This window comes from Triticum aestivum, chromosome 6B (genome assembly GCF_018294505.1).
Source record: "Triticum aestivum cultivar Chinese Spring chromosome 6B, IWGSC CS RefSeq v2.1, whole genome shotgun sequence".
In the NCBI taxonomy this organism is placed as follows: domain Eukaryota; kingdom Viridiplantae; phylum Streptophyta; class Magnoliopsida; order Poales; family Poaceae; genus Triticum; species Triticum aestivum.
The window spans coordinates 238,791,177-238,818,079 of NC_057810.1; the positions used below are offsets into that span (position 1 = coordinate 238,791,177).

At 43.9% G+C, this 26,903-nt stretch overlaps 3 protein-coding genes across 27 annotated transcripts; 2 read left to right on the forward strand and 1 right to left on the reverse strand.

Moving 5' to 3' along the window:
• Nucleotides 1-610: 610 nt before the first annotated feature.
• LOC123136771 (plant-specific TFIIB-related protein PTF2) lies at nt 611-8,187 on the reverse strand. Of its 7 annotated transcripts, XR_006467268.1 has the most exons (4): nt 5,978-6,222; nt 5,005-5,724; nt 1,837-2,043; nt 611-986 (listed from the first exon to the last, which is right to left on the reverse strand). XR_006467268.1 is itself a non-coding variant. In XM_044556265.1 (3 exons), the coding sequence occupies exon 1, from the start codon at nt 7,311-7,313 to the stop codon at nt 6,327-6,329; it is 987 nt and encodes a 328-aa protein (XP_044412200.1). In that variant the 5' UTR covers nt 7,314-8,187; the 3' UTR covers nt 5,375-5,724; nt 5,978-6,103; nt 6,300-6,326. The 7 variants fall into 7 exon arrangements, 3 of the variants coding, with proteins under 3 accessions (XP_044412200.1, XP_044412199.1, XP_044412198.1); XR_006467269.1 differs by lacking the exons at nt 5,005-5,724; nt 5,978-6,222 and adding an exon at nt 4,236-4,998; XR_006467270.1 differs by lacking the exons at nt 5,005-5,724; nt 5,978-6,222 and adding an exon at nt 3,584-4,229 and having other exon boundaries at nt 1,837-2,007.
• An 80-nt stretch (nt 8,188-8,267) lies between these two features.
• LOC123136774 (uncharacterized) lies at nt 8,268-12,212 on the forward strand. Of its 5 annotated transcripts, none has more exons than XR_006467273.1 (8): nt 8,268-8,684; nt 8,760-8,862; nt 8,938-9,807; nt 10,374-10,469; nt 10,673-10,854; nt 10,979-11,013; nt 11,115-11,213; nt 11,858-12,212. XR_006467273.1 is itself a non-coding variant. In XM_044556266.1 (8 exons), exons 3-7 carry the CDS (start codon nt 8,977-8,979, stop codon nt 10,992-10,994), a joined length of 474 nt encoding a protein of 157 aa, XP_044412201.1. In that variant the 5' UTR covers nt 8,280-8,684; nt 8,760-8,862; nt 8,938-8,976; the 3' UTR covers nt 10,995-11,213; nt 11,858-12,212. The 5 variants fall into 5 exon arrangements, 2 of the variants coding, with proteins under 2 accessions (XP_044412201.1, XP_044412202.1); XR_006467272.1 differs by having other exon boundaries at nt 8,269-8,684; nt 10,964-11,013; XM_044556266.1 differs by having other exon boundaries at nt 8,280-8,684; nt 8,938-9,002; nt 9,654-9,807; nt 10,979-11,213.
• A 1,790-nt stretch (nt 12,213-14,002) lies between these two features.
• Nucleotides 14,003-18,548, forward strand: LOC123136775 (uncharacterized). 15 transcript variants are annotated; one of them, XR_006467278.1, is made up of 7 exons: nt 14,003-14,140; nt 14,217-14,504; nt 14,728-14,986; nt 15,682-15,933; nt 17,179-17,661; nt 17,751-17,809; nt 17,886-18,548. XR_006467278.1 is itself a non-coding variant. In XM_044556272.1 (6 exons), the coding sequence occupies exons 1-4, from the start codon at nt 14,398-14,400 to the stop codon at nt 17,296-17,298; spliced, it is 609 nt and encodes a 202-aa protein (XP_044412207.1). In that variant the 5' UTR covers nt 14,005-14,397; the 3' UTR covers nt 17,299-17,668; nt 17,751-17,809; nt 17,878-18,548. The 15 variants fall into 15 exon arrangements, 6 of the variants coding, with proteins under 6 accessions (XP_044412207.1, XP_044412205.1, XP_044412206.1 ...); XR_006467275.1 differs by having other exon boundaries at nt 14,005-14,504; nt 17,886-18,002; nt 18,494-18,548; XR_006467279.1 differs by having other exon boundaries at nt 14,015-14,140; nt 14,212-14,504.
• The last annotated feature ends 8,355 nt before the right edge of the window (nt 18,549-26,903 follow it).

Here is a 26,903-nt window from a genome sequence, read left to right on the forward strand (position 1 = left end):
AAACTAGAATAGAAAACAGGCTTATGGTACAAAAATAGAAAAAATCGTTGTGAACCGTTGGATCCAACATGGATGGCCCATATTCTAGCGAAGACATCAGAGGCTACTTAATGGACATTTTATGAAATCCCCCCTGATAATGTGTACATATGAAACATGACTTTTACAGTAATGACCTTTACTTTCTCATATTCAATGGTTTGTCCTTAGTAAATAAGACTAGTTTTCAAATCCTCTCAACGTTGCCCCATCTTTGCACATATCTATTTCATGTATACTTAAAGTACAATGATGGCTTCTACTAGATCACTGATTACCCAAGAAAAATGAAATTGTTGACCCGTAAAAAATTTGTCAATATATATCATAATATTTGTATACACATGAAATTTAAGCCATCTCATTCAAGTATATGTCAAACTGGACCATCCCAGGCAAAATTGACAACCAAATGAACAGAAGTGGCTCAAGTAGAAACATGCATCAACCAAAAAAATTAAATATCCATCATCCAAACACAGTACTCCCTCTGTCCCAAAATATAAGAACGTTTTTAACACTACATTAGTGTCAAAAACGTTCTTATATTATGGGACGGAGGGAGTAGCTCTTATATGCAGGAACACAAATAATTCTTTCCAATAGCAAAAGCATGGCAGGAAGCAAAGCAACCAAGATCTGGCAATAATCTACGCTTATTACAAGAAAAATTAATCAGTAGAAACATGCATACAGCAGGTTAACAACTACCATATGCAGAATTGCATAATTTTGATTTCAATTCTCAGCAAGGATTGGTCCATGATCTACAACTCTGAAAAACTCAGTGCAAAGCAGAGTGGACAACCACTCAGTTACAGGGGTTTTGGCATCAAGCAAGACTTGCTCTCTCCTCATAATCTGGCCACTTGGACATGAGCATCTTCGGTGCTGGTGCTTCTTGCTCATCGAGGTTTATGTGCCGGAAAGATGACACCAAACAAAGTCTGAATCAGTTTGAGCACAAGACCGTGTAAGTCTCACACATCCATACTTAAAATATTTGCTCCTGAGCTAATCTAATGAGTAAAAATACCATTTCACTAGCAGGAAGAGAACTGTACACTGCATATAGTCATTTCTACACTTTACTTAATATCATCACTAAACTTGAATAACAATTTGATCAGGTATAATTTCTGCCATAGGGGGGGATGAAATTTCCTACAACGTTTTCTCAAATATGTGAGTGGAAAGATGATTCGAATGCAATATAACCAGCTAAATCATTTGGGTATTGTTACTATCTAGAACGAACATTATATCTATTTATGGGTGATTCATTTCTGTAAGGGTCAAAAAACAGACAATTTGTACTAACAAACTAGCTCGGTCACTTGATCAGGATGTTCAATGAAGAGTGGTATGTTTGATGAGGTCCCATTTCACTCTTACTCCAATGTACTCCCTCCATTCCTAAATATAAGACCTTTTAGAGATTTCAATATGGACTACATACGGAGCAAAATAAGTGAATCCACACTCTAAAATATGTCTATATACATCTGTATGTAGTCCGTATTTAAATCTCTAAAAGGGCTTATATTTAGAAACGGAGGGAGTACACAACAACGTAATAGTTTCCTACATCTACATAACAAAGCATACATAGTAAGGAGAAAGAAATGGTTTTAAATTTTTTAAATAGAGTTTATGACTATTCTATAATGGGGATTAATAGTGTAAACAAATAATTTTTTAAAAAATGGAGTTTAATGGCTAGCATTTGAGCATCACAATTTTTTTTAAATGGAGTTTTATGACTAGCATTGGCCTTTTTGGACCGTGTGTTCTCACCTGATAGTGTTGGTACACAGTTTGCGATTTTTGGAACTATGTGCTCTCCTAAAGGTGATATTGCACTACTTCCCTCCATTTCAGATCGAGATGAACCAACAGAACGGCGGGGGCGAGCTTAGTAGTTGACGAGCTGCGATTATCCAGCATACCCAAACCAGACATTGTGTTCTACGCCAAAATCCAAATAGCTGATTGTTTAGTCACCTTGATATAACAAAATGAGACATCAGCACAATTACAAGACTGCAAAGTTAAGGTTGCAAATTAAAGAGATGCACACAAGCAGACTTATTTTTACATACAAAAGGTAACAAAGTTGTAGTATTTTTTACATCCAACGTGTTATTACAACTGAATGAGGAAGAGCAAAGAGCTAACACAATAGTTTCACTACATCAAAACTAGCATGATTTTTGGTTTCAGTGCCATTACTGGACAAATAGATTGTAAACTCTCAAAAACCAGTGAAGTGGTACATATTGCAAGTGTGTAATAAATTCCAGTCTTGTGCTGACAAGCACTTAACTTGCAAATATTTTAATAGGTAGATGAGATTAGTTCGTTCTCATGTACAGTTCCAGCAAAGTCAACGAAGTTTCACAATATCAAATTGGTCGAAATTCTAGTCCAAGCAAAATATAGCAAGCTGACTGGGAATAACAAAAAACCCCTATATATCCAATTGGAAGATAGTTACCCACTGAATGATCTTTTATTCGCAAAAATGATACTACAGTCTATTTAGTTTTGATGCTCAAGTATGATTTTCTTATTGCAACAACTATAATAAGGCGGCCACCAGAGTTCTCATGTACAGTTGGGTTAGTAATAACGTTTTCTACAATTTCATATAATGGATCATGCTTAATAAGGCGGCCACCAGAGTTCAAGATTCTTATCTTCTACTACTATAGTCTATAGTACACAAATACTTGAATTTTGATTAGCTATCCACCAAGACTCGCGAGCAATTATACACCATTGGTTTGTTCCAGAAGATGAATATCCATCGTCTGCCAGTATGCAACCCAAGTGATCCAACGGATGACATTTATGGGATTCGCTCCGTACGGACACGTGCCAAAACGACTGCATGACTTTTCTGGAATCCTCGCGGCTCCAAATGCGCCCACGCACAATATCAATGGGTTTGTTCTTGTGCAAAAGTCTGCTATTTAAGATCTGTTGTGGCTATTCTGAACTTCACTGCTCTCAGTGATTGGAGGATCGGGCTATAATTAACCCTCACAAATCAACGGGTAAACAACTAGTACCTTCCACAAATCAATCGCATCTGCGCCGCCAAAAAAATAGTATCTACACTGAACTTCCAACGGATTGGACAATAAAGTTTTGTACATCTTCAACAGGAATTTATAACACTGAAAAGAATTGTAGTATGCAACGTTGGCAGCGTCTGAGTAAGCCATATCTTTTCAAAAAAAAAACAGTGAGCGAGGGCAGAAAACGTGAATTGCCCGTGCCTTCTACTAGTACGATTGAACAAGAAAAAGGTCATCTGGCTGATTCTTATGTGACAAATCTGGGAGGGGGAGCCTTGTTGAGTTGAGCAATTGGGACATACATACAGGGAGTTCGGTTTGTTGCAGTGGCAATGATGCCTGCAAATCTGTAGCGCTAGAGCAGTATCAGCCGCCGAATACAGTACCTCCAGATCTTGTCGATTGCAATGGGTAAGACAAATGGTAGATCGAGGTTGTCCTCGGCGTTTGGGGAACTGTACCTGGAGATTGGCTCGGACAGCGTCGCGGCGCAGCACAGGAGAGGTCCGCCCGGGCAGCCCGACCGCCGGCGACGAGACGACCAAGATTCTTCCAGTAGCCAAGGCCGCCCAGCTAGGTACATCTAGGGGCAGAAATGGAAAGCTTCCTCCAGTAGCCAAGGTCGCCCATCTAGGTACAGGATCTACACCGCCGTCGCCATTGGCAAGCCATTAGGGTTGGGGATTTGTTGGACCTCAGCCGCTGCGGCTTGATTTGGAAGGAGATGACCGGTAGAAAATAAGAGGAGATCGGGAGCAAAATAAATGGAAATGAGGGACTATTTTACAAAGATGAGCGCACAGATCCCTCACTAAAATATGGGCCATCCATGTTGGATCCGACGGTCTAGGACGGTTTTTTCTATTTTTGTACCACAAGCGCGTTTTCTATTGTAGTCACTCCCAACTCATAACCCAGCGATACATTAGTTAGGTGCTGCATTACATATAGATTAACTGGTTCAAAAGTAAAGCACAGCAGTGCGAATTATACTATACATGACACAAGGCATATGGCTGCACATAGTATGCGAGACGGGTTATATATATGCGCTGGACGGTGTTGAGAGGTGGCTCTCACAGTCGATGTACGGTGAGAGAAAGACGGTTTCACCTTGCGTTTGAATGCGATTGACGCTGTCCGTCGCTCATGATGAACATCCATCAATCCATCATTGACGCTGTCCGTCGCTCATGATGAACATCCACCCCACGCGCGTGTGCTTGATTCCCATCGGCTTGGTATAATGGGCTAGTAGTGTGGGCAGAGGACTCATGGAGTGGCCCTAAAGGGAAGATATTGTAACCTGTACCCCATGCAAACCTCAAGTGACATGTATCTTCAGTGAAGTGTCTCAATTTCGCTGGTGATACTTGTCAGCTATGTATTTGATGGAATTAGATATGAGTCTCACACTAATTGTCTCAAAAAATATGGACAGAAGCCAGGTCAGTTCATAGTGCTTGATGGGTCATGATAAAGCTTGTTCCAACATGCATTGAATAGTCACCTGGGAGGCAACTTCAAGATAATTAAAATAACTTGTCTTGCCAAGTTTAAATAAAATGAAGGGTTGTACTAAAGTTCTAGTTAGGAATATCTCGCATGATCACAAATGGGCATTAATTTTAGTCAATAGAGAAACAGAAGTATCTGCTGCAACACAAACAACTCTAGATTCACTTGTTGAAACTATATCTTAACAAAAATCCAATAATCTGGGCTAAAGTATATCACCAAATAAATATAGTATCCGTCAAGATTCACGGCACTGGTCATCACTTTGAAAAATTAAGTATTACAAAATACATAACTATATTCTAGGTTCATTATACAGATAAAAGGCAACATACAAGTCGAGAGGAAAAATAGTGAAGCCGACCTGAACAATACCGACCCTCTGAGTGAGCTCATCCAGTCTCCTCCGAATCACACTTGTGGAGTGCACATTTCCATGAAACCAGACTCACACCGTAGAAGGAAAGATGTATGAAAAAGACAAGTCAAAGGCTCAAAGCTATCAGATCAAAAATAAATATAATGAATGCATCTATATCATGTGTCATGCATGTGTGAGAGTAGCTTCTCATAGTGAGTGAAAACCTTGCAGGCAATCTTGAGCATAGCAAGGGGAGACCAGGGAAACAAAAATTGAGGAATACACTAATGGCTATTAATCCAGGAAATTATAAATTCCAGACATGTGTTTCAATAGGAACATCACCGTCCTCATGGACCAAAAAGAGGGTACGAATGATAAACTATATTTAGGAATGATGCTCGTGCATACAATAATGAAGAAAATCACCACAGAAAAGAAATCCTTCCAAGTTCATTTCTCATGCGCGCACACCAATGAAATGTGAAACTGTTGTGCTTATGCCCATTTATCAAACCTCTTGCACATAAAAGCTACAATGAGAGATAAAGGGAGGGGGCTGGAGGAGGGGAAAGGAAAGATGATCGCGCCACGATGCTCCTGTAGTGCAAGTGGTCGTCATGGCACACTATGGCCAGTGTTCAGACTATACTCTCAACTCTTGTGGGAATTGCTCAGAGTAATTCAAGATCCTAAAAGAAGTCTTCAGAATAACCCAAACTCCTACATAACAATACATAAATTATTTGCGTCAGTATATGACCCTTCCAGTTTGAGAAGAGTTCAAAACTATTATACAAATTCTTGCAAGTCTTCCTACTCTACAATACTAATCTAAAGCAAAATAAAATTGTACTCAGTTTGTTCATTGTCACAGAAGAAATAATTTAGCTAATACTAAATCTAACTAAAAGGAACAATTGTAATTATTTGGCTAGGCTGCTCATTGAAACAAAATTTTCCATAAGAAGCGGACCTTGCAAAAACTTGGAATGAGTTGGGTGGATCTAAAACAGCGCATGTCTTCACGTCCTCCTGCAGTCCTTCTACCACCCCTTGTGTATCTCGTCACCTTCACATTGGCCTGCAGGTGACTGCCAGCCTGGAGGAAGAAGGCGGCGATCCTCATTATATGACCAAGTTAGATATTTAGCAACACACAAAAATCAAGTGTAGATCCTACTATAGTTCTTATCCAAATACAGCCAACAAGGACATGCAACTAACTTGGTCATATACTGAAGACATGCAACTCCGCCTTCGTCCAAGCAATAAGTCGAGAAGGGGGAGTTTATCACCGTGATAAGTGGAGAAGGTGACGGTTTTTATCTGTCTCCACTTATTGCACTGAAGACATGCAACTCCAACGGTCTTCTGTATTGGCCTTGTTCAATCTCTGCCTCATTTGCACCATGTAATAAAAGGAGTTCGATAACGCAATCTTCCCAGTCAATACCATCACATGGGTCTCTTTTACGTTTCTTCTTCTCAGAGTCAGGAGCGTCTGACATCTCCGCTGGATGATCTCCATACACGATATGATGATCCCTGCCATCTCGTCTCTTTCGACCCAGCTTCTTCCTGCTATTTTTTTGTGGTGGACAAGCATCTTCATTTCCATGAACAGCCGGTGAATCAATTGCATTTGCAGTGCCTGCAGCAGGAGCCTTCCTAATTGCAGCGATTCGACACTTAGCATCTTCAATTCGTGCTCTCCTCCGCTTCTGCAGCTCCAATCCAGCAGTAAACGATGGAGGAGGTGCATCATAGCCAATGTCAATATCTGCTACCTCCTCAAGCGGCATGCGCTTGGTCCGATCATCATCCAGCGAATCCATCCATGGTTCCAGCTCCAGCCCTATCCTCCGCTGCTTCCTCCTGCTAGCAACTTTCCCAACCTTCCCAAGTTCCTTTAGCTTAGAGAGCCTCTTTAAGACATTCTGGTAAGCATCTGACAAGCAATCCTCTGAGATCTTCAAATCCCCTGATTCCTTGCCCTCTTTCCCAGAATTCTCGAAATCCAAAGCATCAACATCCAGGGGAACAATCTGGAGGTACTTGGACTCGTCCTCATCAACAGATGAGTACACCTGCACAATGCCGGCGATGTCCGGAGCAAAGCTCTCAAGAAACAGTTCTGATGGGTCAGACTGTGACCGCATCTCCATGAGCCGGAGCAGCATTGGGGCATTCAGGAGCAGGTTTCTGGCATTGACGCCGGCACCCCACGGGAGCAACTTCTGCGCGACATGCACCAGCGCTTTAACGAGTTCCTTGTATCGGAGACGGCTGGTGTGCACGACCGCCGACATCTCCTGGGCAATGTCTTCCACAGAAACCTCAGCGACCCCGTTCAGCTCTGCGGCAAAGGCAATCAGGCCGGCAAGAAGTGGGAGTGGGTGCCGCCCGGTGGTGAGCGACCACTTGGAGGAGCAGCAGAGGAGAAATCTGGCTTGGGAGAGAATCGCTCTCGTCTTCTCATCACCCGCAGCGGTGGTGAGCTTGTACGAGCCTAGCACGGCGCGTTCGAGCGCGGCCTGGTAGTCGAAGGAGGGGAGGGGGGAAGGGAGAGGTGGGAGGCGATGCGGGATACGAGGTCACCGAGCGCGACCGTGGTGCAGGACGCGGCCTCGGCGGCCTCGGCGAGGGAGAGAGGGAGGCGGTGAGATCGCGCGACGAGGAAGGAGCAGGCGGCGGCGAGGGCCGGGAGGAAGTTGGTGCCGACGGTGGCGAGGTTCCCGGCGGTGGCGGATTTGGCCATGCTGAGGATCTCCTCGGCGCGGGTGGGCGAGAGGCCGAGTTGGACGGCCATGGAGGTGATGACGTTGGAGGCGGCGGCAAGCTTGAGCTCGCGGTAGGGGGACTTGGAGAGGTGGCGGACGAGGGAGGCGGCGCGGAAATCAACCTGGCCGTCCTTGGTGAAGGCGGTCGGATTGTAGAACTCGGAGGCGCCGGCGTCGTGTTGGAGGCCGCAGGAGGTGCAGACGAGCGTGCCCGAGCCCGGGTCCGGCAACACCGAGCCCTCGCCGCACGACCAGCATCAAGAACCCATCGCGCGGGCGGTCGGCGGCCGGCGCGGCGGGGAGGGCGCAGATGCTGTTACGAACCTGGCTACTTCTCAATCTTTCCCTATCTTTCCCTATCCCTATCCCTATCCCTTCCCTATTTTTTTTTACTAATCTTTATCTTTATCTTTACCTTACATATATATATATATATATATATCTTTCCCTATATATACTAATAAAGCATGTAGTGCTTCTGCCCGTCCGTCATCGTCACTTTTGCAAAAAAGCCCCTCTATTTTCAAGAATTCAACCCGCAGTCCCTGTTTAAGTGGATCGGGGAAAACGATTCGTTTTTGCACAAAACACCCTGTCGTTTGGATTATTCAACCCGCGGTCCGAGCAAATTTGGGTAAAGAAAAAAACACGACCAAAGGAGGAGAACGGGCTCGCCTCCTCTCCCTCTCGCTCAAGTCCTCGCCGCCGCCGCCACCACCCACGCCGGCAGCTTCCGGCGAGCTTCGACGCCGCGCAGCACGCCCCCCAACTCCCCAGAGTCCGCTCCTCCCTACCCTCCGGCCAGATTCTCCGCTCCCGGCCTCTACCGCCCGCTCGAAACGCCACCCCCATGGCTAGGGTTTCGGGCAGGGCTTCGCCGGCGCGTCTCCGACGGCCCAGGTTCGTCCCTCCTTCCTTCTTGGCTGGGATCCACCACCCCTACACCTCACATTCTCTTCATGTCCTCTGCTGCAGATGCAGATGGAGCACGCCATGGGAATTCCCCATCCACATGGTCGCCGCCATCAAGGGCTTCTTTACGGAGATGTGGAGGACGCCATGGACCTGTAGCTCCAAGGTTCTATCTTGTCCACATCCCCTCCCCTCCCCTTCCCGTCCCTTCCTCATCTCGTTTCCTTCCCTTCCCATGCAGGTCAACAGGGAGGAACCCTAGCCATAAGCACCTCCTCGGATGACGCCTCTGCTACACCAAGATAGGTCAAGCAACCCCCATCTACTCTCTGTCTCTCCCATTAGCACAAGTCCAGTTTTATTTTGAACAAAATTCTGCTACTACACAAACAAGTCCATTAACAGATCTATTTTTATTTAATTGATATCCTTCCAAACACAAACAGTGTATATATGATGTGCTATTTTTCATTTTTGTGCTTTTATTTGTAAGCTCATAAAATAGTTACACTAAAAATGCCATGCAAGTTCTTAGTGAGCGAGTGGATTACACTTGTGTAAACCCAAAAGTGGCAGAGGCGAGTTTCCTCTTAAGCTTTGTAATACTCCTTATTTCTTCTTAACAGAGATATATACGCTTGGGGTATGATATAGATCTTCTTACCTTGCTTCTCATGTTTCCTGCCGTATAATGTTGCAATTCACCTGCTAACATGTGATCTTGCAATTGCCGTCTATGTAAGATGATTTTTGGTTGTCGCTCTGTTACAGTGTAGTAATATATAATTTGTTCGGTTCGTGTTGCTGTATTGCTACCTTTGATCCCTAATTTGAGCAAAACTGCGACACTTATTTGGGGCTGACTTGATGCATTTGTGAACTTGCTATCCTGCACTGTTTTATGACGACAATTAAATTGTGCTTTGGATGATTTTTTGCTTGATAATGATTTGCCAGTCGTAACACCATGATCACCATCATGTCGCCTTTGAGTACGTCGGAGGAACAGGCACCGAGTTCGCCTTTGAGTACGCCGGAGGAACCGGCACCATGTTCGCCGGAATTCTTGGTCCAGAGAAGCATTGTGAGTCCAACGGTGGCTACAACAGAGGTATGTGATGCCTCGACCTCCCTCAAAAACAGCCCTGCTGTTGCCCCTTCCCTCAAGCCTTTGTGTGTTCAGAGATTTATTGTTTGATTTTTTGCATGCATTGTGACTGAACATGATGTTGGCAAATACATTAGAGATTATGCTGCAATCTAGCATATTTCTTCTAGGCCAATTACTTTCTTCTAGATGAGTTAATTCAGAGGTTACTATCAAACAGATGTGTTCTCAGGTTCAGTATTAATTGGGGAGCTGCTTTTGCCACATTAGTTCAGAGTTTTCAGATTTGAATTAGCATGCATCAGGGTAATTCCTAATTAACAAACATTTGCTAATTAATTGGGGAGTTGATGGTTAGGATTGAGGAGTCACTGGTAATTAGCCTGCTTTTAAGTAACAGTTCGCTAAACAGGCAAATGCCTTTGGGATTGTTGCTGGCATAGTAAGATACATCAATAGAATTAAGTGTCCGGAGTCATTTCATATTCAGAATTGCCCTGCCATGCATGCAATAAATAAAAAAGTGATTTGGCCTGGTTTTCATGTCTCTTTTGTGTATGCGCGTGCAGGTGGCAAAGGCGTCCAATCCAACTCAGGTGGAGGCCAAGGAGGTTCGGCTCTCGGACCTTGCACCAATGATGCTGGATGATACCGACGTGCAGACTGTAAGTTTCATATATTCAGACTGGGACCTTTCTTCCTCTTATTTTTTCCTGGCCACTTGATTACCGCACTATCGTTTGTCTTCCCATTTGATTTCTCATATGAAGCTATTAATTTTGAAAATTCCTTTTATTTTACAATACTTTTGCTTATGTTTTCTTATGGAAAGTAAAATAGAGTGAATTAATGATTTGTTTTTCTTTAGATGTTGTCGGTCGGGTGTCCTCTACTACCGAAGTTCCCCCACCATCTGGTGGTGCTTGAGAGCAGAGACGGCATACTTTCATCAGCAGCGGCCAAACCCCCAGCGCCGCTGGTGCTGTACACCCCTGTACCCCTCGATATCCAGTGCCTCGCGTCTGCCCAACATGAACACCTCCTCAATATGTACATCTCTGAATTTTGCCATTGCTAGAGAAAGTAGAGCATTGTTTTGCTGTAGCTATAATTTGAGTTTAGAAGATATACTCCTCTCTTTTTGACGTCAATTTTTCAGTTGACACTTGTGCAGAAGCCCAATGGGATGAAATTACGGACCACAGAGAGGTGTAATTATTAATTAATTTCTTGCTTAAAGATATGCAACTAGCAGAGTTTCTTATTATTATCAATTGGATTATGACGAAGTTAAGAACTTATGTGGACAGTCTGGCACATTTCGGTGGCAAGATTTTTGTACAGTTACAGTGGCAGATTTCAGAAATTTGTAGAGCACATGATTAACAAGAAGAAGATATTCTGTCAAGGTGTGTACTTTTTACCCATTGCACTAATCGTTTGCTTTGAGCGATAGCTAAAAGAAAGTACTTCCTTTGGTATAATCTTTCGTGCACTCACACGTATAATATCTCCATTTCCTTATTTTTTGTTCTTCCGTCAGTAGTATTTCTTTTAGCTACTATTTGCCCTTGGATAAATCACTCATGCTATTTTAATGAGGTTCATTCTAGCCGTTTGCTCACGAGAACAGAAACATTTTATCTGTTAGCTAAATGAAAGTACATTCTTTGAATTTGCCACTTTTTCCTGCATTCATGGATATAATCTGTCCATTTCCTGGATTTTTTATTCTTCCATTAGTAGTATTTCTTTTAGCTACTTTATGCCATAGCATAAATCGCTCATGCTATTTTAGTAAGATCCACTCCTGCTCTATGCTCACTAGAACGGAAAACAAATATTATCTGCTTATTTTAGCGTCGCATTTCGCTCACGGTATTCATGGTCACAGATAAAACAGTAATAAATTGCCCTTCTCTGTCAAACTTACGGAGTACGAAGTTGTCATGCCTGATCAGCAAAAGATTTGTGCTTCTTTGGCCCATATGTATCACAGTAGAGTATATGATTTTTGCAGTTCTTAATTTAAAATTTTCCTTTTCTGGCATAGCCATGCATATCAACAATCAGTCAAGCAAAGAAATATTCATGGGAGATATACAGGGATCCACAAGAATGTGCACCGTATGGCACTACCCTTTTGTCATCGAGCCACTATCACATTTTGGTCAGCAATCAGTTCAAGCAATTCTCAGCGCAATTAGTCAGAAGTTGGAATTTACATCTGAACGAACAATACATCAAGCAACAGAAGAAATAGTGGTCATCTCTTTTTCTTTGCACCAAGATGCCATACAAGCATTCAGACTTCGGAATCGCACAAGCAGTTTATATATAAATGATGTGCCATATCGTTTTAACACGGACACTTCAAAAGAATATCTGCCAAGAGTGGTCGTTGATCACTATGATTATAGTAGTCCTAAAGAGTTTGCCTCTGCGTTTCTGTTCACATGTAGTTGATGTTTTAGCCTTTTAGAAGTATATGGCGTTGCTTAAATTATGTTTCTTTTGGCAACAACATATGAAATGGAGAAATTTTTAGGTTTAGGATAAAATTGTTCTTGATTTTGAGAAGATTGTTATAGATCCATGAGAAAAATGTCCCAAGTTTAGGAAATTAACTATCCATATTTTCGGATCTTGGTTAATAAGCTGGTCACAATTGTTTTTTTTTTGTTTTTTAAGCAAGCTGGTCACAATAGTTGATGTGGGTCATAAATCAAATAATTACTCATGTAGTTATGCTTATTAAAGGGTCTGATTTTTTTCTCCCGGTGCAACGCACGGGCATTTTTGCTAGTTATATATATATATATATATATATATATATATATATATTAATAAAGCGGCTATTGCTTCTGGTCGTCCGTCATTAAAATTACCCTCCAAGTTAGTAAAAATTACCCACCAATGCCACCCATAAGTGAAAAAACGATTCAAATATTCGGACCAAATATCGCCGCCCCATTCATTGTTTTATAGACGTGCGACGAGTACATGTAATAGGATGAGGCGCACCAGGGTGGTTGGCCGATCGCTCCTCTATCGACCAGACCAGGGTTCGATCCCCCGTTTTGCAATTTTTATCTTTCTTTTCTCACGCATGTGTGGGACTTCACTTCCCTGTTTTTTATTCATTTTACTTTTTTTTCTCATTCTGTTTTCTTTCTTCTTTTCTCTTTAAATTAATTTGGGATTTGAATATTTTAAAAGTTGCGCTTTTTCAAAAAAAAAATCTTTGAGAAATCATAAAATATATGTGAATTCAAAAATATTTAGAAAATCATAAAAATTTTGCAGATTAAAAAAATGTTGGTGGTTTTGCAAAACTGTTCGCAAAATTATAAATAAATCATGATTTAGAAAAAATGGTCGGCAAATAAAATCATGTTCATGATTTAAAAAAAATGACCGTGTATTCAAAACATATTCGGGAATCTGAAAAAAATGTTCATGACATTTTAGAAAATGTTCACAAAAATAAAAATAAATATTTGTTCCATAATTTTAAAAAAAATCATCGGTTCTAAAAATGTTTGTTGGGTCAAAAATTGTTAATGAATTCGAAACCGGTTCATACATTTAAATTCTTTTGTAAAGAAAACTAATCTTTATCATTTTTTTGAGAAAATCAAAAATTTCAAAAAAAAATTGTTTGTCTATTCGAAAAATTGTTCATTGATTCAAAAGTATTTTATGTCTAGGATTTGATTAGTTTTTCGAAAGTCTTTATATGTCTTGGCGTTGAGAGTATTTCGTGGTCAATGAGATTTGTTTTTAAAGTTTTAAACGTTCCCTTGCGCAACAAAATGACACGTGTGGCATGCACCGGCGAACTCATAGCCTTGGGATTTACCGCGTCGAATGCATTGTGATCACGTGGACATCGCGGCCATCATCGGCTAGGGTAAAAAAATGGCAACATGATAAGCCACTATGTTAAAATAGAGTACGCTCATATATCAGGATATTGAGTCATACTTATTTGGTTAGCCATAATTTTTTGTCTCCCGTTGCAACGCACGGGCATATTTGCTAGTACTAATAAACCAGCTATTGCTTCCGTCACTTAGCGTCGCTGCAATTTTACAGAAAAGTCCCTCTGTTATTTAGAATTCAACCCGCAGTCCTTTTTTGGGTGACTACATGAGATAACGTTTCATGTTTGCAGAAACGTCCCTGTAGTTTAGTACATTCAAGCCGCAGCCCTCAAAACATACATCACGCCACGATCCCCTTCCTGTTCCCCACGCACGGGCGGTTGCCGCCGGCGTCGCCGCCGCCGCCTTCCTCGCTGAGTCCGCGGCCGAAATCCACGCCGGGAGAAGAGGTATCTATCCCTCCGACGCCTTCCTCTCCCTCAAGCCTCGACCTCGCCGGCATCCCTCCTCCCGTTCCAAGTCCAGGAGACGCATGGGGACGGCGGCGGTGGCGAGGCGTCTCGCGCGCACGGACACCCCACCCTACGCCTGCTCGTGCGCGCTGCCCTGCGAGGTTTAGGCATCGCGCCTGCTGCGCTCCCCTGTGGCGATGATGTGGCTTACTGCTGCCATACGGCGCCTCATCGAGGAGTAGAGCAGCTGCCCCATGCTAGACAAGATCCTCCAGATCCTCTCCACCCAGCCGCCATCATTGCAGGAGGACTTTAACGAGTGGTCACCAAGAAGCTTCCCCAAATCCTACAAGAGGCTCAGGTAAGAATACATACGTACATTAACCTCAATATCTACTTGATTAATTCAGTTATCACACTTTCCTTTTGAACCAATATATGCACTTTCAGTTGAGGACACTCATCTTGCTAATTAAATTGTGTGAAAATCTTACATGGGCAGTTTAATTGTGTGATTGCTGAGTGGTCCAGTGAGTAGTGCTTCTATAAGCAAGGGAATGATAGAATGATGCACGATTCTGCAGGTTAGACGAGCCGCTGACAAAGACACACCTCTATTCTGAATTTTTACATGCGAAGATGGACCATCAGCTACGGAATATGTTGGCTAACCTCTCGCAGGTTGCTAACAATTTTTTTCTTATTGTCATCTTGGTAATTGACATTGGTGGTATTGTCTTTTAGTTCAACAGAAAGTTGTTCAAGTGAAAATTCAGAGGAACATGTGGAACAAAAGACATGGTATAAAAAGGAAAGGAAAGACTAAACAGTACAATGATGCAGGTTCAGGTTTCATATGTTGTCTTCGCTGCCTCATGAATATGCTAGCATGGTTGTCTTCTAGATTATGCACATGTCTTTGTTTGCCATATACTGTCAACGCATTGTGTAGTATGTACTAATTCTAGGGAGACCGATCTCATATTGTCACTCTTAAAAATTAGTATTTGTAAGTTTTTGTGTGGTTTTAGCACCTCAGTTAAGAAATAAATATTAGCCTTCTCTAAGGAGGTTTGTTGCCTTGATTTTTATAACTCTATTAATTTATGTTAATCTCCTTGCATAGAACTTATGTTGCATTACTCTCCCATTGCTGTTAGTGGCCCTCTCACAAGAGATTGATGTAAATACTCAATATGTGTTTGATGTCAAACAATATCCAATCTACTACATGGTGTCTCAGTCTCAAGTTCATAATTTCTGCATCATTTGAATTGTATACAACAAGATACAGAAGCAGTAGGTCTCCAGCCAGCACAAAAATGCAGACTTGATCTATTTCTGTTCGTTAATACATCTACTACAACCTACAAGTGACCCTAGCTAAGAAAACAAAATCAAGGACCGGTGTACTTCTGACATTATTTCTTATTAGTATCAAATTAGAATAACATTGATGGAACATATTCTTTTTCTCTCCTTGCTTGAGTTAATGGAGTACAGTATTGCATTTTTCTGAGATGATCTGCTCGATGCAGGTTTGGAGCCGACCAAGGAAGTCACAGTTTAAGAGCTCGAGGAGGGGTGTGTGGAGGTTGCCGGCGCCAGTGGCTGCACTGCTGGTCTTCATCGCCTGTTTCGGTCAGATCCAGTCGGACCTATCCTATGGGTTCTCCACCGCTTCACTCTGCTTCATGTGCATCTGGGCGGAGAAGATGACCCGACCTGCCTGGTCGCTCAACACTGCCTCCCTGCCCCTGTTGTTCGCCAGCCACACTCTCCCTTACGCGGTAATGAATCTCAAGAAATGCCCTTTCCTTTACAGAACATCAAACCTACTTTTTTGTTTGATGTTGGTGCATGTCCTGCCTGATATGTGTGTTGGGCTGCTGCTGTGCGATTGCTGGTTGTGTTGCTACTTGTGTCAATGATTATTTTGCTAAAGTATGTGGGACGACAGCGCTTCTGTCTTTTGGTGGAATCCTTTTCCTTCTAATTTAATTACCTGAGAAAAAATTCTATATTTTCTTAATTTCCTTTCTCTGTTGTTTTCATGGCTGACTATTTGAAGTTCTCTGTTCACTCAAGTGGTTCTTGCCTGAGGGAAGAAATTTTCCATTGTTAAACGGAATCATTTACTTACAATGATTGTTGTACAATTTTTCTGTTGTTATATGGAATTATTTACTTACAATTATTTATGGGTCCTTGGAGTTGTTTGGTTGCATTGTATATAAATGACACTCCCAGCAAATTTTTTATGTTCATCTAATAATGGAAAAGATTCATACCTTTGATTTGGTAGGAGCGATTTTATTGCTCGAGTAAAATATGTGTTTACCAAAGAACATGAAAAGGGCAAGTTTTTCTACATTGGAACTTTCATTACCCCCCCCCCCCAGTATTTTAGTCCTTTTCTTTTCATCTTGCTCCCAGGAATCCTTGAGTGTATAGGTTCTCTCCATTGAAACCATTTAGGTAGAATACTTGTGGTGGTATAGTTGTTTTATCAGTATTGTAATTTAGCTATGCAAAATTTAATTGTGGCTCTAAGGATTCAGGTTTGTCTCACGGTAAACCTTATCAGTTACACCTGGTAAAAGTTGAATACTGCATCCATTGATATTATATTCTGCTGAATAATATAACAAATTATCCATCTCTTTTAGGGCGGTTTGCTAACTTATTTTGCATAACATTTCTAACCACATCAAGTGTGCTCTTTGAAGAATCCTAAACAGATATAGATGTACATCTTGATTAGGCCACCTAATCAGTTTACTTTCTAATACATTGAAAGTTTTTTGGTCTCTGTTTATGGTGAAAAAATGGGTTCTTCACAATTTAGTTGATGGTAAAGAATTAGTTAAGCCGACATTCCAATTACTTTACTAGATTAGTGGTATTGCACTTATTTTTCATAGAATATGAATATTTACTTTGTTTTTCATATCACATGTTTAAGATATTAAGTTCAATCTTCTTCTGTTGGCACCCAAAAGTTTGTCAAACTATTTTACTTTTCCTTTATGCAGCAGAATGTCCATCATCACAGAATCTTAGCTGATAGACGGTGCGCTTTTTGGCGGAAGCTGAGACAAAGATTTCTATTCACCAAAAAGATAGAGCCGCCATCAGCAAGCACTGACGAGTAGCACAGTCTCAGCCGATGCATCGACGAGCTGAGGCGGGCTTCCAATAGAGATCAGAAACAGGGAATGGCCTTTTGAGCTGGTAGAGGGATCACTAGACGTGGTGTTCATGTTTGTGTTGGCTTACATGCAGAAATAAGGAGGATAGTAAGACTCTTGGAGGTCATGTCTCTGCCATTCAAGGATTTCGATATCTGAATGTTATGACAATATATAGATAAGGGAGATAGCCCTCCGCGTCCTGGTGGTTACTGTATGCTGCAGCGAAGGGCACACTTCAATTATTGTGCAGGCAGATGCGGTGATCCCGGGTGTGCTTTGAATAGATATCAAGGACGTCATTACCCGAGCCGTTCCTATGATTGAGTGAGTGGTACTTCCCTCCCACCCCACAGATTACACTAATTTGTTTAATTATTATTGACTGGTATGACCTAATTAATCTGTACACTTAGACATGCGACCAAGGAATGAAAACTCTTCTCCAGAGATCTTCAAAATAGTACAATATCAGGTATTGTAGAGTACAATTTGTTTAAGCTAAGTTTTTTTTTTGCATGGAAGCTAATTTTATATTTGAAGTGTAATAGATACACATGCCTGAATCTGGATACACTCCACTGCTGATGGTAATACTTTCCAGTCACTCACAAACAATAAGCTTCAGCATACAAGGCAGAGTCCAATGCTATTGGATTGGGGTGCTGGTATGCAATTTCTTGTACATTTTACTTCTATAGGACTTCCAATTACTGGCTACAAACTTTGTACAGGGCAGTCTGAGCTACCACTTGGTGAAGATGGGATTCAATATGTTCAGTGATACCCTTTTTTATGTGTAGGGAATCACTGATATGATACAACTATTTGTTATCTGAATTTTCGAATATATGTACACCCATGGTGACGTTTCAATGCTCATTTATAAAGCATCCATCTATGAATGAATTTCTGAATATTACCACATGCAATGTGTATGTATGATGATAGTAGTACACTTGCGATGATGCAAAACACTTATGATGATGTTATTCAAGTATTGTACTACAGTTGCATTCAAGTCATTTTTTCCGTTGCAACGCACAAGCATTTGTACATATATAAATATATACATATACAACACCCTTATAATGTATACTAATTAGTCTTTGGTCAAATAAACTACTTAGCAACTCAGCTTTGCACTTCGCTTTGCCAGCATTGCCGCCAACACCAAACACAACCAGCCATCAGAACGTCTCCTCCGCGACCCTCAAAAAAAATGTCTCCTCCGCTAGCATCAGCGCCGAGGAAAGACAACAAGCTATCAGGTGAGTTCATCATTATCTCCTTCAACCTGCCAAGCCATCAGGTGAGTTCATCATTATCTCCTTCAACCTGCCATGTATAAATTAAAAAATAATACATTGATTTTAAAAAACTTAACCTTATTTCTGACGTTTGCAAAAATTGGATTAAAAAATATTGCATAATGGCACGTGGAGCAGGTTATATTTCATTTTTTGCCCGGTGCAACGCACGGGCATTTGTACTAGTTACTAATAAAGCAGCGATTGCTTCTGGTCGTCCGTCGTTAGGATTTTTGCAAAAAAGTCCCTCCGTTTTTGAGAAATTAACTCGCAGTCCTTTAGTAAGTGAGAAAAACGTTTCGTTCAGGTTGTTTTCCCAAACTCTTCCTGTAGTTTTCAATATTCAAACTGCAGTCTACCAGCACAAAAAAACACGGGCAATAAAGCAGTGATTGCTTCTGGTCGTCCGTCGTTAGGATTTTTGCAAAAAAGTCCCTCCGTTTTTTAGAAATTAACCCGCAGTCCTTTAGTAAGTGAGAAAAACGTTTCGTTCAGGTTGTTTTCCCAAACTCCTCCTGTAGTTTTCAATATTCAAACTGCAGTCTACCAGCACAAAAAAACACGAGCTCTCCCTCGCCTCCCGATCTCAGCCGCTAGGAGGCGACCAACCCCGGTGACGCTCGATCCGGTGCTGCGCCGGCCGCCGGTCGACGCCGGCGAGGATTTGCCCCCTCTCCTGACCCACGTCTCTCTCTCTTTCACAAAATAGGGTTGGGCACCACCGCCGTTTTCCTGATTGAAGGCGGCCAGAGCGCCACACTGGAGGCCCTTGTCGGGCGAAGCCCCAGATCACGGCGTTCCCGCGGAGGGAGAGGGCGGCGGAGTCGAGGATGGGCGCGGCAGGCGGAGCCCCGTCCTCCTTTGTCCTCTCCCGTCGAGCGCCGGATCGAAGAAGTATCAGCTCCCCCACCTCCATCCCGTCTCCTCTCCTACATCGAGAGTCGCGGAAGCACGACGCCGGCTGCGGCGGAGTGAGGAGAGCTCGTCAGGTCATCTTCTCCCTCCAAGGAAGGTTCAGGCCCAACCTTCACACCATCAGCTCCACCCCATATCTGTTTCCTGTCAGGTTAGTTTCAGGTCCGCTTAATATTTTCAGGTTAGCTCATCTAAAAAATAGTTTTAGGTTAGTCTGCATAATTAAATTAGAAGTGTTATTTGGTTGTCTGTCATTGTTACTTATCCGATCTGAATCTAATGAAATATGTATTGTACCGAAGGATGGTTCAGCACCTATTTCTGTGTGATTGTCACTATTCTAGACTTGTGGTGGATAGAATAACACAAAAGACTTGCAAGCATTACTAGCATAAACCTTGTGCAGGAACCTTGCACAAGCATTTAGTAATGACCATGCTGAAAAAACATTTAGTAGTGACTGGCGCCTTCCATGAATCCACCACCATTTTTGCTACATTGCATTACATAGTAGGTTTTTATTTCTTTGAGAAACACTACTGCTACAGCCGTTTGCATGCCAACTGTTCGGTCAATTGCCCCAATAGACCGGAGGTAATTTTCTGTTTTTTTACTTTGGTGTTTCCATGTTATCACGACCACTGCCACTGAACAAGACTAATCTTATAAGGAAGGCATCAATAGCGATCTCATCACTGGATTGTCACCAGAGGTATGTAATGCCTCGACTCCCCTCAAAAACAACCCTGCTGCTTTGGTTGTGAACTTGTGGTGCCTGTGTTCCTCACAGTAGTTGTTTTTGATGTTACTGTAGTTGGTACACCACTGTATGATCGATCAATTCAACTAATTTTCCTTTGTTTGCACTGCTATATAATGAATGTTACTGATTTGCCCCCCTCAGATCTACCCCTGTTTCAGTTTATTTTTCTGAAAAATTGGTGCTACTTCTGATTGCTCACAATTTCAGTTTGGCGAATATCTATATGGTCGGTATATTTGGGGAGTAGCATCTGATGAAATATCACTGTAGTGGTATCGATTTCAATGTTATTTACCTGCCCTAGAATCTCGGAAGTGCACTTAGTTGGAAACATGCATGCAACATTACTTTTTTCTACTTATGTTACTTTCCTGCCTGGTCATCATGCCAGCTCTAGCATCCATGTATATGTTCTCAAGGGTCATATTCTGAATAATAACGCAAGGTACTTTGAGTAAAGGTTCTGCAAATTTGTGCTCCTGGAAAGCTAGGATTTGTAGGGACAAAATGTACTCGATTGCTCGACAAAGTATGACAACAAGCTAAGAATCTGTCATATATCATAAATTTACATGGCTGTCTTGTCGGCATAATTCATATGTTTTGTTCTGTCTAATTTGTTGTCAAGTTTTGGAACACGAATCGATGGCGAACCAGCATCAGTAGTCCTTCATGTCTTCAAACCTTAGATGCCGTTGCCCAGGCCTATTTGTATATAAATCAAAGACTGAGAATATGACTGTATCACCCTGTCTTCCTACTTCATCAGTATTGCACCTATTTAATCATTACATTGGGGATGCCTTATATGTTGTATTACATGTGCTGTTTTCTTCTTCATCTAGAGACTACTTCTATTCTGCTTAGGATTGTCTTTGCCAACTGGGATGCTTGTATTAAGTAAACAACATCGGTCTCTACTCTACTCTTAAACTAACATAGTCCACAGCTGGGATGCTTAGGAAACAGTAAGAATTTCAGGCATTACCTAAAAGAGTACAATCTGGTATTCCTAGAAATTAAGGAGCTCTTAAAATTATGTTATCCATTCATTACATATCCACAAAACGTGCAATGGTTTCTGAGCAGGCACAATGTCCACACGTGTCCCAGTCCGAGGCATGAACAAAGCGTCAAAGAACAACAGTAGTACATTTCCTGGACTAAGTATCTCCTTTAATCATGGACATAAATTCTTTTATGGCTTCTTCTCCACTTTTCTTTAACAACTCAGTTTCCAACAAGGTCTCTTTGCGGTGCGACGGTGCACATAATTTTCTTTCCCTTTTTGAGGCACTGTTGCACATTATGCAACGAACCATATTTAGGCCGGCTTGGTTACTTATATACCAAGCTAGCTGATCAAAAGGCACACAATTAATGTACGCACGCAAGAGTTGTTGGCGGCTGAAATCATGAAGCAACGGACTGACAAATCGTGGCCAGCATACAGGCAGGCGAAGATAGCCAATGTATTTGCATGTTTTCTTGACTTATATTACAATGCATCCACAATAAAAGCTAAATTACATAATGATATTCTCCCATATACAATGAAACTTATCTTTTCATGGAATTCAAAATGTTTTTTAACAGCTCACTCATGTATATTGATCTGGGTAGTATATGTTATTCTGGTTGACATTTATCACTTAAAATTAATTGTATACTATAATGGTAATATCCAACTTGGTCCCCTTTGAATTGCTCAGGACATTTGTGTTAGATCTTCGAACTTAGTGAATTCCCCAAGCATCTTTGTAATGTTGGAATTCTCTGGCTTTTGATAAAAGAAAAGTTCAATTCTAACGGATTAGTTAAAATCCTTCAAATTTACTTTCGGTGAACCATATGATAATGGCCAATCCACTTTTACAAAGTATACAGTGACAATGTATTTCACATGATGAAATTTTGGTTTCAGGGTAAAGATATTGAATGTATGGCACTTACCTTTTTTATGGTGGGTATGTGGCACTTGATGTGATGGAGTGACTCCTGGGCGCAGTGGTGTACATGTCCTCCACGGCAAGGGCCAGCGCATCATGGGCCTCCTGACCAAGGTTATGTAGTTGTGTGTCACCAGGGCGATCCCCATGTAACTGATCTTATTCCCCCCTATATGTAGCATGGCCAGCTTGCGTTGATTGATTCAGTAAACGGGGTGTTGGTTTGTGTTTGTTTTTCTGTAGCCTTCTAAATTCCACAACTGGAACGTGTATGGTTTGGGTGCAAAGATGTACTTCAACATGTGATTTGTTCTTTGAAATTGAATTCAGATCTTGAGTACTACTTTTATTTTGAAGAAGTATGTGCATGATTTCACATCTTGAAAATGGCAACGTATATAGCAGAAATGTGATCCCTCTTTCAATGCAACCAAAATGTATAGCATAGCTTTGTATACATCAATTCCAATATGAAATCTATATCTGAACTTGAACATTTGTCTCACCTGCATCCAGAGAGAGAACACACTATGTAATCGATGAGATGGCCTGATCATATACTGGGAACATCATTAGTATTAGGTTCCCTTTCTGGGTCTACGATATTTTGTGCTCGCACTTGATTGTTTTTTCATGTACCACAATATTTTAGTTTTCAAATAGATTGAAATAGTCTTTCTGTACAAATTATGTAGTTTTCACTATAGTTATTTTTTATTCCAAAACATGAGGAAATCTGATGGTGCAGACAACGCCACATTGAAAGATAGGTCTGTGAAGATTCGGCTTGAGAGTTCATGAAGGGTTCTTATGTCTCGATCACAATAGAGCATCTACAGCCAGGCTACCCAAACTGGCAGGGTGGACGCCCGGTGTCCCAGTCGAGCTTCACAAACGGGTCGCAGATGTCCGGGCTATCCGGCATCCCTGAAACCCAGCCCAAATCCTCACATATAACCTCACTTTGGATGAACACTAGACCAAAATCTAAGACAATGCCATGTTGAAAGATCGGCTTGCGAAGATTCGGCTCAAGGGTACTTCCGTGTTTATCATATTTGTTTTCACATCTTGGACATTGTGTTTTCCCGTTGCAACGCACGGGCATCTTTACCTAGTCAGACAAAAGGAAGTGCTGCCGGTAATGTAAACGTAAAAGGAATCAGATTACAGGGTGGAACAGCTCTGTAATGGAAAAATCAAAACCTGTTTGGTTGCGGCGTGGTAATGCAGGTCGTTCCTGGCGGCTAGCGTGGCGCCGATGGATCAAGGGGTAGCCACTGCGTTGGACCTGGAGGAGAGGATCGAGGGAGGCAGCGGCGCTGCAGTCGAACATGATCGAGGGGAGGCGGCAGCGCTGCGCTCGAAGGGATCGAAGGAAGGCGACGGCGCTGGACAAATCGAGGAGAGGAGCGAGTCGGTCGGGGGAGGAGGAGGGCTCGTGCGCAACCCTTAGAGCAACTCCAACGGGCCGACCCAAACGGACGGCGCATTTGTCCGACTTTTGTCAGTTTGGGTCGGCCGCCCGCCCTGCGTCCGTCCTCTTTTAGATATGGGTCGGCAGGGCGTCCAACACGGCCAACCCATCTCATGCCGGCACCACGCCAACGCCGGCATACAATGCCGGCTTCAGAAAATATCACCACAGGTTCATACTGGCGCACTCGCCAGCCGGCCGGCACACATGCCAGCACACAAAAAGGGTGGGGCTTGAGTTCGACCACACCATCGCGACTCCCGTGGTCATGCCGGCACACCTGCCGGCATACAAAAAAGATGGCGCTCGCCGCCATAGATCACTCGTCGTCGAACTTGAGCATGTCGGCCTGCATCTTCTCGAACCATGGCCTCTTCCTTGGTGACACGGTGTTGAGATCCACCTTCATGATCTCCACCCCGGTCATCATGCTTGCGAGAGCCACTTCTTTCGCCTTGGTCTTGGCGTTGGCGGCCTCGATCTCAAGCATCTTGGCTTGCTTCTCTGCCTCTAGCTCGAACATCTTGGCTTGCTTCTCGGCGTCCAAGTCAAGCATACTCCTTTGGATCTCCATGAAAGCGTCCATTTGCTCCGGCTTGAAACGCCGGCGCTCCTCCTCCCTTGAGTCCTTCATGTTCATCATGCCGTCCACGCTTGCAATCAAAGCATTGGTGGCCGCATCTCGCTTGTCCTCTTTGTTTGAGTTGGTCTTCCCCCGCGGCCGTGCCGGCTCGCCCTCCCCTACATCCTCCACGGCTTTCTTCCCCCCATGCGACTTGAGTGCGGCATATTGCGCTTTGAACTTCTCCTCGTCCTTGATGACCCGATAGCAATAGGAGAGGTTGAAGCACTTGCCATTGTGTTGCACCTTGAATGCCTCCAAAGCTTGAAATGCCTACAAAACTATGTCATGCAAGCATATGGGCAAGTGATATGCATATGAACACGCAAAGGATGAACTTGATGACACAAAAGAGGGTGGCTTGCTAGCATACCATGTCTTGCATGCCGATGCCGCTCACGGGGCGGGCCTTGACACTCTCAAGAGTGGCGCAAAACTTGTTGCACTCTTGTTGGATCACCCTCCACCGCTTGAAAATGGAGACCCACCTGCGCGTGCTCACAAATTGGTACGGCGGAAACTTCTTGCGCTCATGAAACTCTTGGTGGACACGAATCCAAAAGGTTGAATGCTTTTGCTCGGCGCCCGTCTTGGGGTCTTGTCCAATGTCTCGCCAACACTTGCAAAGAAGCTTGTCCTCGGCCGCTGTGTACGCCTTCGTACGCTTGCTCTTGCACTTCGGCTTAGGACCGGCGGCTCGGTTGGCGAGCTCGTCCTCGAACAAAGGCTCCACGTCGATGTCGCACTCGTCCTCTTCCTCTAGCCCGTAGTCGCCCGGGAACTCGTGGTCGAGGGGGAAGCCGTCCAGGTCAATGCCGACCTGATCACGCATGAAGGCCGCCTGGTCAGGATCATAGCCAGCGGCCGGCGTGAACGACCCGCGGCCGTCCTGGCTTTGTGTCTTGTCGGCATCGTAGCCAGTGGCCGGCGCACCATCCTCGAAGATGAGGTTCTGCATGTAGTCCTCGTCGGCGGCTCGCGGCATTTCCTCGAACAGGTTGCAGGCGTCCGGGAGCACGCCCGTCGGCGTCTGCCACGCGCGTTTCCTCACGCCGCCGGATGACTAGCCATCGGCCACCGGGGTGGAGTTGAGGTCGATGGGCGCGGGCGCGGGCGTGGAAGGCGCGATCACGCTCACTTCCGGTGAGCACTCCCCGGAGAGACGGGAGGCCCGCGGGTAGACGTGGAAGCCGGGGATCGGGTTGCAAGCCGCCCCGCGGGGCGAGTCAGGCGGCACCATCCGAGGAAATGCCGATGAGCCGGTGCTGGCCGCGGCGACGGCGGCTTGGACGAGGTTGTGCTGGCTAGGGTTTAACCCTAGAATGTAGAGCGCCTCCCTCGTTGCCGCTGCGACGCGGGCGTTGGTGACCTCCTGCTGCGCGGCGGCGATGACGGCGGGCGGCCTCATCCCTCGCATCCACGGCGTGCCTCCGACCCTTCCTCTTGGCCGAGTTGCGTGCCCGCAGTTCGGGCGTCAGCGCCTTCTTTGGCTTGGTCGTGGCGGCCGTCTTGCGCGGGGCACGAGGCTTACCCTTCCCGGCGGGGGCGGCGGTGCGGACGAGGCGAGGCTGGCGGCGGCGTCGAGGTTGAGGTTGATGGCACCGTCCATGGTTGGGGCGGGAGCGAGCGCGCGCGGGCGGGAGCGTTTTTGGGGAAAATGGGGGGAAATGGTGGTGGCTGCCACCGACCGGCGGGCCCTGGGAGAGGAGTAGGCGCACGCGCGTGCGTCCATCTCATGTCCGCGCGGACGCAAATCCGGCTCAAAAATGGGCCGGGAATGGGTCGCCATGCGGATGTTAAGCGGACACGCGTCCGTTTGGGGCGACGCTTGGGCCGCCTTTTGTGTCCGCGCCAACCCAAACGGACGGCGGCGGACAAAATGGGTCGCCCTGTTGGAGTTGCTCTTAGGCCCTGCTTGGATTAGCGTTTTTGCTCATTTCTGGCTGGTTTTAGGATACGGACGTCCTCCCGTCATTTTAATTTCAGGTTGGAATCAAGAGGTGACTGGTAATTTACACCTGTAAAATAATTACAGGTGTAAAAACTTACACCCAATCCAAGCAGGGCCTTACCAGTCGGGGGTGAGCGATATCGTTCGGTAACTGTCCTGGATCTGATTATGGAGGGATGTGATTACGAAGGCAAGTTAACAAACACGCGTAACATTTTCGGTTTACATCATAAACAGGGTGACGGGCAAAAATTGACGAAACAGACACCTTCTCAATTGATTCACTGAGGATCCAAGTCTGGATACAAAAGGGAACAACCAGAGAGGAGGGATTGGAGAGAGGAGGAGAGGGATTTCGGGAGAGGAGGAGAGCTAACCCTAATCAGGGTCCCTCGGTTCAGATCGTGATCCAACCGGATGCCAAAGTCATCCCCACTAGCCAAAGGCATCAGCAACCTTGCTAGCTGGGGGCGACTACGACCTGGCCTCGATGCGGTCTTCCAATTCGACTAGCAGGAGCAAGTCCCTGTTCGAGAAACTGCAGTGTTTCTTTCATCTTCAATCAGTGTAAATGTCTGAGAA